At 40.7% G+C, this 13,145-nt stretch overlaps 1 protein-coding gene across 2 annotated transcripts in view; it reads left to right on the plus strand.

The window, feature by feature from the left end:
- Window positions 1–908: 908 nt before the first annotated feature.
- paqr6 (progestin and adipoQ receptor family member VI) overlaps window positions 909–13,145 on the plus strand; it is a 30,522-nt gene continuing 18,285 nt past the window's right edge. The window contains exon 1 of one of the 2 annotated variants that reach the window (XM_086312395.1): window positions 909–1,211. In XM_086312395.1, the coding sequence (XP_086168521.1) occupies window positions 1,151–1,211 (61 nt within the window). In that variant the 5' untranslated portion in view covers window positions 909–1,150. Of the gene's footprint in view, window positions 1,212–5,488; window positions 5,645–13,145 lie in introns of those variants that run through there. The other variant, XM_086312396.1, reaches the window with a different exon arrangement.

Here is a 13,145-nt window from a genome sequence, read left to right on the forward strand (position 1 = left end):
ACATGCCTGGAAAGTAACTGTAATATCAGCAGTTGTGAAGGATACAATACTTATATTTTGTTAAAGCTACACAATCATCCACCAGCACCTGTTTCCTCAATTAACTTCCTTTACTGATGGTGGTTTAAAAAACACTTTGATTAACTGTTTTGTTTTAAAGAGAAGCCAAATTGTCTCTAGGAAAATGACTTTTTATTCAATTTATGAGCACTCTGATAGGTCAACAGTTTGTCACCAGTTTCAAACCTTATTTAACACCATATTATGTTAATTTTTATAAATTATGCCCCCTTTTTTTTTTAATTGAATTATAAAGCAGAATGATTTAAAGTATGGCTTCAGAGTGGCTACCCTACGAGGTGTGGTGTCCTCCTTTTTTCAGTCAGATTCACCCGTTGCTCGTGATGTCTGGGGCAGGTTCAAACCTGAAGCTGGTATGCAAGTTTTGCTGTTGTTGACACTTTGATTTGCACCAAAGCAGGTGATGTGGAATCACTGCTATCCTTGAAGTGTAACTGACTTTGTATTGTGCTGTGATGTTCCCATGATTTGTTGAGCAGTGTAGATAAAACTCCAGCTGCAACATAAAAGTGTGATATACAGTGAATCAATAGTTAAGATCTTTAGGTACTTTGACAATATTTTGATGCTAAAGCTTTTGCACTTGAGTAGGAGTCTGACTTTAACAAAAACACAAAGACTCAAATTCCAGATCTAAAATCCCTGCAGCGAACCTGAGTGACCCAAACCTTCTCAACTCTGCAAATCTATCCAAGGCCTCTCTCAAACTAGGTCTCCATGTGCCATTCGTTCTCTTTCTTCCATCTCTTGTGTTCTTCTCTGTCCCAGGCCCAGTGCCCACCACTGACCGAGCACACAGAATAACCAATCCCCTGGCAGCAGAGCCAGTGCCACCCCAGCAGCAGGCGGCTGGCATCGGTGTTGGCCCATTTATTTTGCTGGGTAAGGGGGTTGGGAAACTTCGCTGACCCGAATCAATCCTCTTTCTGAGAGCTCATGAAGCTGTGAAGCTGCAGGGACTTTGGAGTGGAAGGACCGGGCTGCAGGGACAGGATGAACGGTTTAAACATACGCAAAACTTGTTAGATTTACCCCCCTTAGTTAAAAGCATCTGTAATCTGTGTGAGAAATGTCCATGCAGGGGTCTGTGCTCGCTTTGGGGAAATGTCTCGCCTGCTTGGAGTTTATGCGTAAGTAACTTCTCTGTGGTTGAAATCTACATGTGCGCCTATCGCCGCTTTCGTGCATTTGTTTCTGTTTGTTTATAGTTTAGCAGTATGCCTCATTGTTTCATACTGTCACTGTAAATGTTTCCCTCTCTGTCGGTGTTTCCGGAGCTCGTGTCCTCTGTTGTTGTCTCCCGACCGTGAAAACAAGGTTTCTTTTCTTCTCCACATCCAGCCCGAGGAGTGGGATTCCAACACTAGGGGATCCGGCAGTGTTTTTATTTTGTTAGTGCAGGAATGTGCAGAGGGAAAGGGAGACGAGTAGAGGAGGGGTCGTGTTTGATACAACAGGAACGAAACCGAATGGGGCATTTTGATGGAAATGGAAGTTTTTCTTTCCTGCCCCCAAAATGTTTCTTCTCTTGTTTTCACCGGAATCACCCAGGAGCGGACACACGAAGCTGGAGGGTTAGACCAGAGTGCTGCTCATAAGCTCGGCGACGATCTCTCCTCATAGCAGGGACTCCCGCCCGACTCGGTGCATCTCTTTCTAGGAACTGTGTAATGATTCTGTGCACCCACTCCCCTTCCTCCCGTAAAGTGAAACTGGAGGGTTTTCCTCGTAAGTCGCAACTCCTTTTTGCGGGGAGGAATCGTACAAATGTGCTGTGTAGCAATGTTCAGGCCATACACGTGTTTGCGCTGCGCATCCTGCATCAGGCTTTGTTTACGCGCGTTCGCGCCTGCGTGCTCTTGCTTAGCGTTTTTTATGTACTTACAATAATAACAGGAGAGTCTGTAAAGCTGCTTCTGATTAACAGTTTGCACAGTAACGCGATGCGTTTCTCATATGCACTCAAATGTGGTTTTAAGGTACTTTTACTTTTAGTATTTGTAATTTCAGGCAGTGAAAAAAGAAGCTATCACTACACCCGAGTTAAAATTACTTCACATTTTACATGTAAAACATGATCGTAAACCTTTAAGCAAAGATGCAACACATCATTAACATATTCATGAAAGTAAACTGTCCGGTTTTTGTGCTTATCAGCACTTTTTCCGTTACTTTTTATGCATTTGGCTGATAATCCTCTTATCTTGAATGGAGCACTTGTGTCATTTTTTTCATTGAATTCAAGTATCAGCAACTCATTAGTGATGTGCTTGATATCATTTGAATGATTACTGACAAAGTAAAACTAAACTAAATATTCTTAATGTTTTTCATTTTTAATGAATTATTTAATGCTAATGTTTGAGCCCTAAAATGTTCAAACTTGAACTTGAGACAATACCAAAGAGACAAACTTGATGATCTCATTCTGGGAGGAGGAACATGTGCAGCTGGGGGTCACTGCACATGTGCTGGAGAGTTTTATAACTAATGTTGCGTTAAAGGGGGCGGGGCCAACCCTTCAGTTTTTTGTCTTTCTTTCTTTCTTTCTGGTGAATATGCAAGGCTATTTTAAGAATGTATGGTAATGTGCTTTACAGATGGATTTGATGTGGGTGTTTTTCATTTGTTGGATATATTTTGACAAAACGTTACAGCAAAGGCAGTGTTTTTTTCAGCAGCCTTAAAATATCAATGACATATTTTGGCAAGTATGTCATTCATATGTAGTACTGAGCCCAGTTTCCAATTTGGAATTTAAAATTTTTAGCCAGTAATGATGCAGCAAAGAAATGTCTCAATGCTTCCTAATCTTTCAAACAGCTGCTTTGAATAGTGCAGTGAAATGAAGCGGTGCTGTCAGGAAGGCATGCGTGAAACTAAAATGTCCTTTGTGTTTAAAGTCACACAGTTCTGAGTTTGGATGAACTCAAACAGGGTGTACGATGGCAGTGAAACTGAATGTTTGTCTGGCGCTGAATAAAAGTGAGTCATGATCAGATGCTTTTTGTTATTTCATTTACCGAGGTAATGTGATGCTTAATTTCACGATAAAGGGGTTTTTTAACAAAAGAGAAAAAAAAGCAAATTGGCAGCTACAGTGTTGCTGAAATCTGTCAGATGTTTCTGCAGTCTTCTTGTGGAAACTCACTGAATACTAACCTGAACAGTAAACATGGGGCTAGTCCTGCAAGTCATATCTATAAGGGTAGTGAATAAGCCACAAGGGCAACAGAGATCTGAGCAGAGAGAGATCATGTATGTTTTAACAAGCTTTATTTAGGCTGCAAACATTTCACTACAATTCCATATTTTACTGTTAACAGCAAGACACCCATAGCTAATTGATATTTACTACCTGTTATCATCAAACTTCTTATCAATTCAGTTTTAGTGTTTCATGAAATGAGAGCTTAGAAGGAAAGTTATAGACCAATTATTACTCAGTAATTAGGTCAGTATCGCAGTGACTTATATGAAGTAGTTTTAAAATGATTTGCATTTTTTAATAACATCCCTAAGGAATTTTACAGTTGTAATAATCATTTATTAATCTATCTGTTTACAGGTTTTAGATGACCAGCTTTTCAACTTTGACCCCTTTCTGCTTGTGTTTTGTTCTATACTTACCACGCTATCTTTGGAGGCTAGTTAGGTGTAGAAGTTTCAGTCTGGACCATAGTGGTGGAGCACTGGCCTACTGACTGGTCTTGCACTTGATCCAAATTGTACATCTCCTTAAGAGCTGAGTCATAGTGTTACACTGCTGTGTAGGTCCAAAGGGTTGGGCAGCCCTGGAGCCAAAAACATCTCCAACATAAAGGAGGGAGAGTTAATACCAGGTATGTCAGTAATTATTGTTTGTGCCTGAGGCAACAGCCACTTCTGTGGCTTCATAACGCAGCACATACTGAGCTTAATATAAGCTTACACGAGTTTTAACGAAGTGGAAGTTGTTTTTTTTAAGCATTTATGGAAATGGCCAAAATTTAGATAATATTAGTCTTACTTAATATGATAAGCCCTCACAAAGCACTATATTTTGGACACAAAGTTTGAGAGAAAAGCCGTGCAGAGGACATGCAAGCTCCCCACAGAAACACTCAAACCCTCGCCCTGCGCCAACTGTGCTAAGTATAGCACCACCGTGCTGCTGGTTGTGTTTCATAGTATATATCCACAAATATAATCACTTATTAACTTTCATGTTAAAATACTGCACAATCATAAACATCAACAAATGCTTAAAAAGTACTACTTAACAAAAACCCCCAAAACTGCACTTATAAGTCAGTGGTTGAATAAATGTACTGTTTCTTTCCACCACTAGACCCACGTTACTGATTCACAGGACTTTACTCTTTCCCACGGTTACTATTTCCTCTTTACCGTCCTGCCTCCATTAGTTTCTACTTGACTTGACTGGTTTTCATTGAAAGCCATGCCCTAAAGGGTATTCTGCTTAATAGTCTCTTTTTACTGTAGATCATGTTGTATCAAATAATACTAAGAGAAGTGAATGAGGACATAAAATTATCAGTAAAGTTTTTATTGAGCTCATAAATAAAAGCCAACAGTTATTTATCTATGTCATAAACACATTTTTTTTCCACAGTTCCATTTATAAAACATATAAAACATATCAAATGTTTGCTAAAATGGTAAATTTTCAAAGTATTTACAATTTCAGGGGGGTGGCAACTAAAGGCTGAAAAATGAAGAGAAGTAAAAACAAGCAGGCTGAGGAACATTTTTCTCCTCATTAAATGGGAGTAGGTCGGTAACATGACTGCGTGTATAAAAAGAGCATCTTCGAAGGACAGAGTAGTAAAGATGGGCAGAATCTTCAAATTGTGGAACAATTTCAGACTGAGTAAAATTGTAAGGACTGATTATCTCATCGTCTGCAGTACAAAATGTCATTAAAAGACTAAGAATCTGGAGCCTGTCCCAGCTACCAGGGGTGAGAGGCAGGGTTCACACTGGACAGGTTGCTGTTCTGTCACAGAGACAGACAACCATTCACACTCACATTCACACCTGTGGGCAATTTACACTAACAAGTTAACCTAACCCCACTAACTGCATGTCTTTGGACTGTGGGAGGAAGCTGGAATACCCAGAGAGAAGTTTCAGTCCCCATGCATGTAAATACATTTAATATGGAAATTTTTGCTCCTACCTCTCTGGGTAAATATGAGTATATAGCCTCCCTATGTGTACATATACAAATATGTGCAGTAGGGAAACTACCAAATTTGCCATTTTGGGCGCGGTTTACACCAAACCATTGTCACTGTCCATTCAGCAGTAGCGCGCGCTCACAGGGTGGACACACATGGCTCGTGTTGTTGTTACTCCTGCGATCCACGTGAGCACGAAGCGGCGCTTCCTACTGGCTCGCGTGGGAGAAGAGAAAAGGAGGCTGTGTGGAGACCTTGCACAGTGAAGCCGAGGTACGGGAAAGTGAAGACACCCAGCCCTGGTTGTCGCCCACAGGAAGACTTCAGCGTTTTTACGCGGATTGAAGGAGAGGAATCCCTCCCCATGCCCGAGGGTCGCGGTACGTCTGCGCATTTAGAATATTTGTGTTACACACACACTAAGATTTCATTCTCTGCTTTTGGTCTCGCTGTCCGTCGCTGAAAGGTTGAAGTTTTGCAGCTGAGACTCTTTACAGCAGAGACTGTTGTTTGTCTGCAGCTGGAAGTCCAGCATCTAGACCGTTTTTCTTTTTCATCCAGCTTGTGTTAGGGTAGGAATTCTTGGAATGTCGCGTTTAGGAAATTGGGAAGAAAAAGAGGAGAAAACAGAGAACACACGTTGCTGAAGAACGGAGACAGTTATTATGAGAATTAGCTGCATGTGACCAACATGTTTTCCCGAACCGTTTCCCTGGAGATGTGTTCAGGCGAATACTCCTGCAGTGTTTTTCCAGCATGGATTTTTCCACATTGTAAGAACTTGCCAGAAGAGCGAAACTTTTTCCCCCCACGACGATTCAAAGAACTTATGTTTCTCGCCAAAAACAACTTAAAAAAAAGAAAAATAACATAATAGAAAAAGAATTAAATAAAGGTTTAAGTTTAAGCTTCACGAATGTTAGGAGTTGTGGCCTTCTGTGTTTTAATAAAAGAAAACCAGATTAAGCAAATGAATAAATAAATTTGATCAGAAAATATAAATGTTTCTAGAATAATTGTTGCCTATGTTTAAAAACAAACAAGTTATTTAGTTTTGGTTTTGGCATTGCTAGTCTTCCCTACAGTGGAAGATCAAAACATAAGTGTCTTTGACAAAATGATTGTTGCTTTTTTACTTTGTCTTGGAATTCTGCTGTCTTTTGGATTTAACAATAGTTTTTGTGCAGCAAAAGATGTGTGTGTTGCACAAAATGAGAAGTCTGACACCTGAGCAGGTATTTGCAGGCTTTTTCCCAGGTTAGTTGTTTAGTTTAGACATATTCATTGTTTTTGGCAGTTGCTGCCTTATCTCAGTTTGGAGTCAAGCCGGTTCTGTTTTCTTTTGTATCATGTCAGCTGGTTTCCATTTGATACTGCATTCCCTGGCTGACTCTTCTATTAGATTGTGCCAAGTATTCAGAACTGGGTAGTTCAATGGTCCACTTGAATCAATAATGCAATAGAAATGAAAGAACTGATAGTGATTTAGTGTTTTGATCTGGCACAGGAAGTCAAATCAACATGTTTCATAACAGTGCGCAGTCCTTATGTGGCATGTAATCTGTTACCAGAAAAGGCGTGATGAAGTAGGAACACCTAGGAGAAGCATTGCAGCGTGACTTCAACCAGAGGGAAGTTACAAAACATATCACATGATCGAGTGAGTGGACGTTCTGTCTGCAGGGTTATCCCATTATGTTTCAAAGTAACCTCAAATACTGAGTCAGGGTTGCGTAGTTCATATGTAACCGATAAACACAATCATTTTTTTATGTTTCAGTTTCTTGTTTTTTTCCACTTAAAGCATTTTTGGATTATTAACAAGAAGCCTGCTTACCTTGTATCTAAAAAGCATTTAAATCTGTCATAATCTTGAGTCACAGAGCAGACGCCCTCTGCCTTGGATGCTGATGGGGACATTAATGTTCTCCAGTCGTCTTGCAGGTGAGCATGAAGCTTTCAGGCATCAAGCATGATTGAAGCCACATATTTGGGCTCACTTTTCCACGTAATGTGCAGTACAGACTATAGTCAAGCTTCCAGGAATTAGTGCATTTTTTCTTTCCTCCATCGTGTCTTCAGCATTACATCATTATATGCTGGATGCTCGGAATCAAAAGCCAGTTCCAGTTCTGTTTTAGAGTCACATTCCTGAGAAATTATCACTTCCTTTTATGTTTTTTGGACAATTTCTTTTGCAAAGAATGATGTCAGAATTATTGCAGTAGAGCATCTCCCCACCTGTATAAATTTTATATTATCTTAGAAGACTACTTGTAAGCAGAATCAATAATGGCACTAAATAAGAGTACAGTCTTGTCAGCATCCATACTTATCACTGACACTCATGAGACACAGCTTGGTAGTGTTTGGTGCTATAAAAGCATCCACATTTAGTGTGTGGGTACTTAGTTTTGCTTGTGGTCATTCATTTTTCTATGAAAGTGGTGAAAGATGTCCAAGATAACGTCTTCAGATTGTTTCTTTTAATCCGATAGAAAGCCAAAAACCCTGACAGAGTGGAGAGACGACTTCCTCTGAACAGAATACCTCTGACAAATAAACTGAATAAGTTAGCTTAGGCTTTAAGAAATGTCACATATTCCAAAATAATATTTTATTGTGTTTTCTGGGGTGAATGCTTTTCTAATATATTATTTTCAAATCGTGGGTTCTATATGAACCAAAGCTGAAAACATTTAGCTCCTATACAAACCAAAGCTGAGGCTTTAGTTTGCTCTAAATCGTCCGTTTGAGGCAGTTTATGCCATGGCGAGGTGTCCGTCCACAATAGAGAAGAATTGTTCCCAGAGTATTGGCCAGATTTTTAGAGAAACATGCACCCAGACATCATTTATGGGTGTTCACGAAATTGCAGTCAAGGTCATATTTGCCAGTTTGCAGGCAGAAAGCCTGTGAATAGAGATGGATTGTGAGCTGAATGAGCTATTGTGTCATTGACATTCTGGTTTCTGCTCCCCAGTATGATCATCTCTGGCATACTGCTGTGGCTGTAAGCACAGAAGCCCCGCCCACCTGGTATTCGAACTTTAATTTTGAAGGTCCGCCAATGAGAAGAAAAGTTGGCTTAACAATAGCTTTTATCTGAGTGGGTGAGAGAATGATATGGAAACAAAAACTTTATGAATTGAACATGTTAAATATACTGTACAAAATGATGTATTTAAAATAAATGACATAGGTACAGATGTGGCACTAAATAAGAGCACTCTGACATAAAAGTGTGCTCTTATGACCAGTTAAATGTTTCAAGTGTTACAAAAGAACACAAGAAAATGCTAAACTGAATTCTTTGGTCTTTTCCAAATAAATAAGCTAGTCATTAATACAAAATCAGTTCTAAATAAAAAAGCCGTCTTCGCACTATATCGTTTATTTTGCGCAGATTCAAGCTGTCTTAATTCAAGTGGGCAGTCAGCCTCATATGGATCAGATGTGTGACTTGACCAACAATCAGATATGGTAGTGAAGCGTGACCCAGCTGTTCAGCTGTCTCTCTCCACTCCATGTATAGCTAGGAAAGTGCCGTCTGTGGAGTTGATAATGAGGGTCAATTACTTTAATGAGCCACTTAAAGTCGACATTTTCGACTCTGCTTTACTGGCATCGTGTCTTGCCACAGTATATCCTGCCTTTGTGGAAACTTCGATGCAGTGTGGAGTGCGGGCTGCTCAGCTTCTTTGCCAGGCTTCAAACAGCCAAAATATCTCCACACTGCTGAATTCCTCTGACCCTTCTTTTCAACACCTCAACTTTTGATCCTCGGGCTGTGTGAGTCAGAGCATCGTGTTTGGTGACACTGTCACTCCAGTTTTTATTTACACTTCCTGCTGTCATTTTGTCTTTTGTCTCGTTCGCACTCCTAACCTGCTGGTGTCTGCGGCTGCAGCAGCTCAAATATTAGCACAGGCGCTCCTCCTACGCTGTATGTGTCGGCCTAACCCGATGCGGCTTTACCGCTATCCCAACAACATGATCGTTCTGGCACAGCACAATTCTCAATGAGTTCAGTGAACTTCATAATGACAACATTGTCTCATATATCTATAAAATTATTTTAGGTTAAATATTTAGTTTTATCCAGCTCTAGTATACGGTAGATTAAGTGTTCTAGTGAAATTGAACCACTGATCTGTGAGCATGTAGCTTGATAAAAGACTTAAAACACTAAATCGATGTTTAAAATAGTTTTTGCGCATAATAAGCTTAGCGTGAAATTTGCTGTACACCAGTTTTTCTGCTGGGACCTAATGTGACACAATCAGACTTTGCATGTGCTGAGGAACAGTTGAGTTTTCCTAACTTGAAAAACTGGTTCCCTGCTCATTGTTAATTTTCTCAAGGGTCGAACGCAAACAGGCGGTTGTAGCCTGTGCGGGCCTGTCCTCTTGGGTGGATGCTTGGAGGATGAAAATCATCACAGCAGACTGCATTACTCATAAAATATGTAATTGTTAATATAAATGGGAATGGTTGATGGTGCAATAACCGACGGCAAGCCCTCTGAAATGTTTACTGCATGTGTTCTGTTGGGTTGTCGTCTTCTGTCCTGGACGTGTTTGAGCAGAGCCTGAAGATGCTGACAAACACTGTCACACGTGCAGCGCAGAGTGCACGTGCATAACTTTGTGGGAAATGTGCAGTCTGACACCTCAGGCCAATGAAAATGCCCGAGCAAGGTTTATCACAATTCACAGTTCTGGAAAGAAAGTGTGGGTGCCTTTAGCGCTCACAGACAAGCACATGTAAACACCTCGCGTGTCGTGGACAGGGTGACAGTTTGGGAGATATTCTTACTGATATTTTCACAGGATTTAAACCTTTTCTTTGTTCCCATCTGTGTTAATGAGGCTCAATGTTGTGTGTCCAACAAACAAATTTCTGTGTGCGTTTTGCCATCTGAACACATCCTTGCAGAGGGCTTCCCGAAAGGCTCAGTTAATCTGTCAAGGGAGCACGGCCTCAGGAAGAAGGGTGGGGTGAAGATGAGGCTCGAGTTTTGAGCCTGTCATGGAGCTGTAGTGTCTTTGGCACATTCATTACTAGATTACTTTTCCTCTTGTTTGGTTACATCCTCTAATCCAGGGGTGTCAAACTCAAATACACAGTGGGCCAAAATTCAAAACTGGAACAAGGTCGCGGGCTGACGTTAATATTTACTGGAAAAAAAAATCTAGATATAAAAATGAATCTTTTCTTATGGACTCAAACAAGTTTTGCTGAAAAACTGAATATGGAACAAGCAAATCTTAATACTAAACAATATATATAATAGCAGTAGGCCAGCTCTAATAGTAATTTGGTTTGGCTTCGCGGGCCAAATGTAATTAGGCTGTGGGCCAAATTTGGCCCGCGGGCCAGAGTTTGACACCTATGCTCTAATCCAAAGCTGTGTAGAAAAAAAGAAAAAGGTGGCACTCCCTCATTTGACTACTTATCAGCTTTTTCAGGCGCTGTTTGTTTATTGAATGCTCAACATGTTGTGCTGATTTGGCTCTGGTCCTGAGCTTCAGGCTACAGGTGGATGTTGCCTCTTGTGTTTGATGTTTGATGCTTTTCTTTGAGCCTGCACTGAATGTGAACTGGGAACCCATTCAAGCTTTCTGTTTCCTAAAATGGTTATCTCAGAAATGTTCTTTTAAATGCATTAAGTCAGTGTCTAACATGGAGGTGACTGAGCCTGTGTCCCACTGACAAAAGTATTGCAGTATTTGTACATTTGCATTATTGTGGACCTGATGTCTTTGGCGACATTCCAGAGAAAAAAGTGGATTTCTGTTCAAATATTTCTTTCTGTTGGAACTTCACATTAAAAGCATTTACCTGGCAAATGTTTAGTTCACTTTTATTATAAACTAGTAATAGTAAAGAGCTCAGGTCTTGGAGACACAAGACCTTTTGTCAGTTTTCAATATTCGATCAGCTTGTAGTATTGCTTGGAATAATTTAGCAGACATAGCAGGCAAAGGCGAGAGACAGACAGACGCAGTCTGGATTCAAACCCAGGACCTTCTAGCTGGTGCTAACCATCGCACCACCGTACCGCCCAGCCCCAAGTAACAGATGAACAGGAGAGTGAAACTCGAGTACTTTAAACTAAAGCGCAATCTTCTTTTAAGGTCTCTACCATGGAGCAGGATAATTTACGGTAGATATCCTGTCACATAACTCCATGAGAAATGCTTCCAAAAGGCACAAATGCAGGCTGGAAGCCTTATACTCTGCTGTGGATAAAGACACAGACACCTGGAGATGTGACGGCCAAGTTCTGTTGTTCTATTCTTGTTCTATTTCTCTGAAGTCTTCTTCCCTCTGCATAAGTGCCGCTGATGTGTTGTAGTGCAAAGTCTATGCAGACGAGTCCATACACTCACAAAAAAATCGCCATCCATGCGAACAACAGCACGGACCTTTGGACTCACACTCTATGATGAAATTTGCATCAATCGGACCGTAGTGGACTTCTGGATGCAGAACGTATAATCAGTGTGAAAAAATCCCAACCCATAAATTTGTTGGGAAGGAGGAAATTATCCACAGAGGCCAAAACTGTTTTGTGTACCAAGCTGTAAATATGCTTTTTAACTTTGTTAAACTTTAACATGAGAGTCCCAAGAAGAAGGCTGGGACTCTTCATATTTCATTTCACATTTAAACATTGACTGATCTGTCTAGAATTCAATATAAAAACATATATCTTTCACTTGTTTTGGTCCCCGAGGCTGAGTACAAAGAATTAACATTCGCAGCATTCACACACCTTCCAACAAAAACACACCTACATCTCACACTAAATGATTGGTGGCACACTGCCAATGATCTGAATCTAAATGAGCTTTTTTTCTAGGTGTGAACCTTGTGGCTGTCAGTAGCTTTTATTAACTCAAGCTCTGTGGTATTATAAGTTGTTTGTGTGCAGCTATGCTTTCCAGCCATAGTGAATGCAGGATTTGTGCCAGCGTGCTTGCATGCTAGTGCACCGAGCACTTGAGCAATGGTGGGACTCTGTTGTATGTGTGTGTGGGTGTGTTTGTGAGATGCCTCATTTCCATCCAGTGCAGCGTGTAACAGTCATCCTTTGGTCCCTGTACTCTCAAGGCTTTAGCCTCCACAAAGCGCACTTTGTCACTGTTAATAGGCCGGGGCCTGCAGCTGGGGTGCAGTAAGCAGTGGCCCCTTCTTGTTGCTCTCACCCTGCCAGAGGGGATGATGCTCAACTGGACTGAGATCTGGGGAATTTGGACACCTTGAACTCTTTTTCATGTTCTCCAAACTACTTAAAAAATTTGGAGTATGGTAACTGAGGCCAGAAATGCCCTAAACTAATTCAAGATTGAGCCTAATACTATTTCATATTTGCTGGGAGATATTTTAGTATTCTTAGAGTATATGCATAGTGGGATAGACTTGTAAGGTGCTAGCTTTACCGTTTGTCAGAACTTCTGTTTCAGTCACAATAGTCTTTGCTGTGCACGTTTAACCTGTTTGAACAGTAGCATCAAACCTCACCAGGCTACACAGGTTTTATCACTCCTGTGTTTGGCAGTTAAACGTGTTCTTCTTTCAGGTGCATTACTTCAACTTTCAGAAGGTGTTAGTGCAATACATATTACCAGACACGGGTAAAAACAAGGCAAAAGATACATTTTTGGAGAAGGAAATGGTTAGATGTTGTTAGATACAATGCAGTCATGAGCATCGGTAGGCTCCAGCTGACCGTCCTGGCCTTCCTATCTTGCTGCCATTACTTCCAAAGGTAAATAATGCTGCTATCTGTCCACAAATTGTTAAAGAAAATCAGTCTAATTCAGACTAGGCTGCCCTCTTCCACTGCCACATGATCCAGTTGCAATGCTCACA

This window comes from Aulonocara sp. 'chitande type north' Nkhata Bay, linkage group LG11, assembly GCF_057382095.1.
Source record: "Aulonocara sp. 'chitande type north' Nkhata Bay isolate Kocher_YH1m ecotype deep benthic linkage group LG11, A_spYH_male_GT1.1, whole genome shotgun sequence".
NCBI lineage: Eukaryota > Metazoa > Chordata > Actinopteri > Cichliformes > Cichlidae > Aulonocara > Aulonocara sp. 'chitande type north' Nkhata Bay.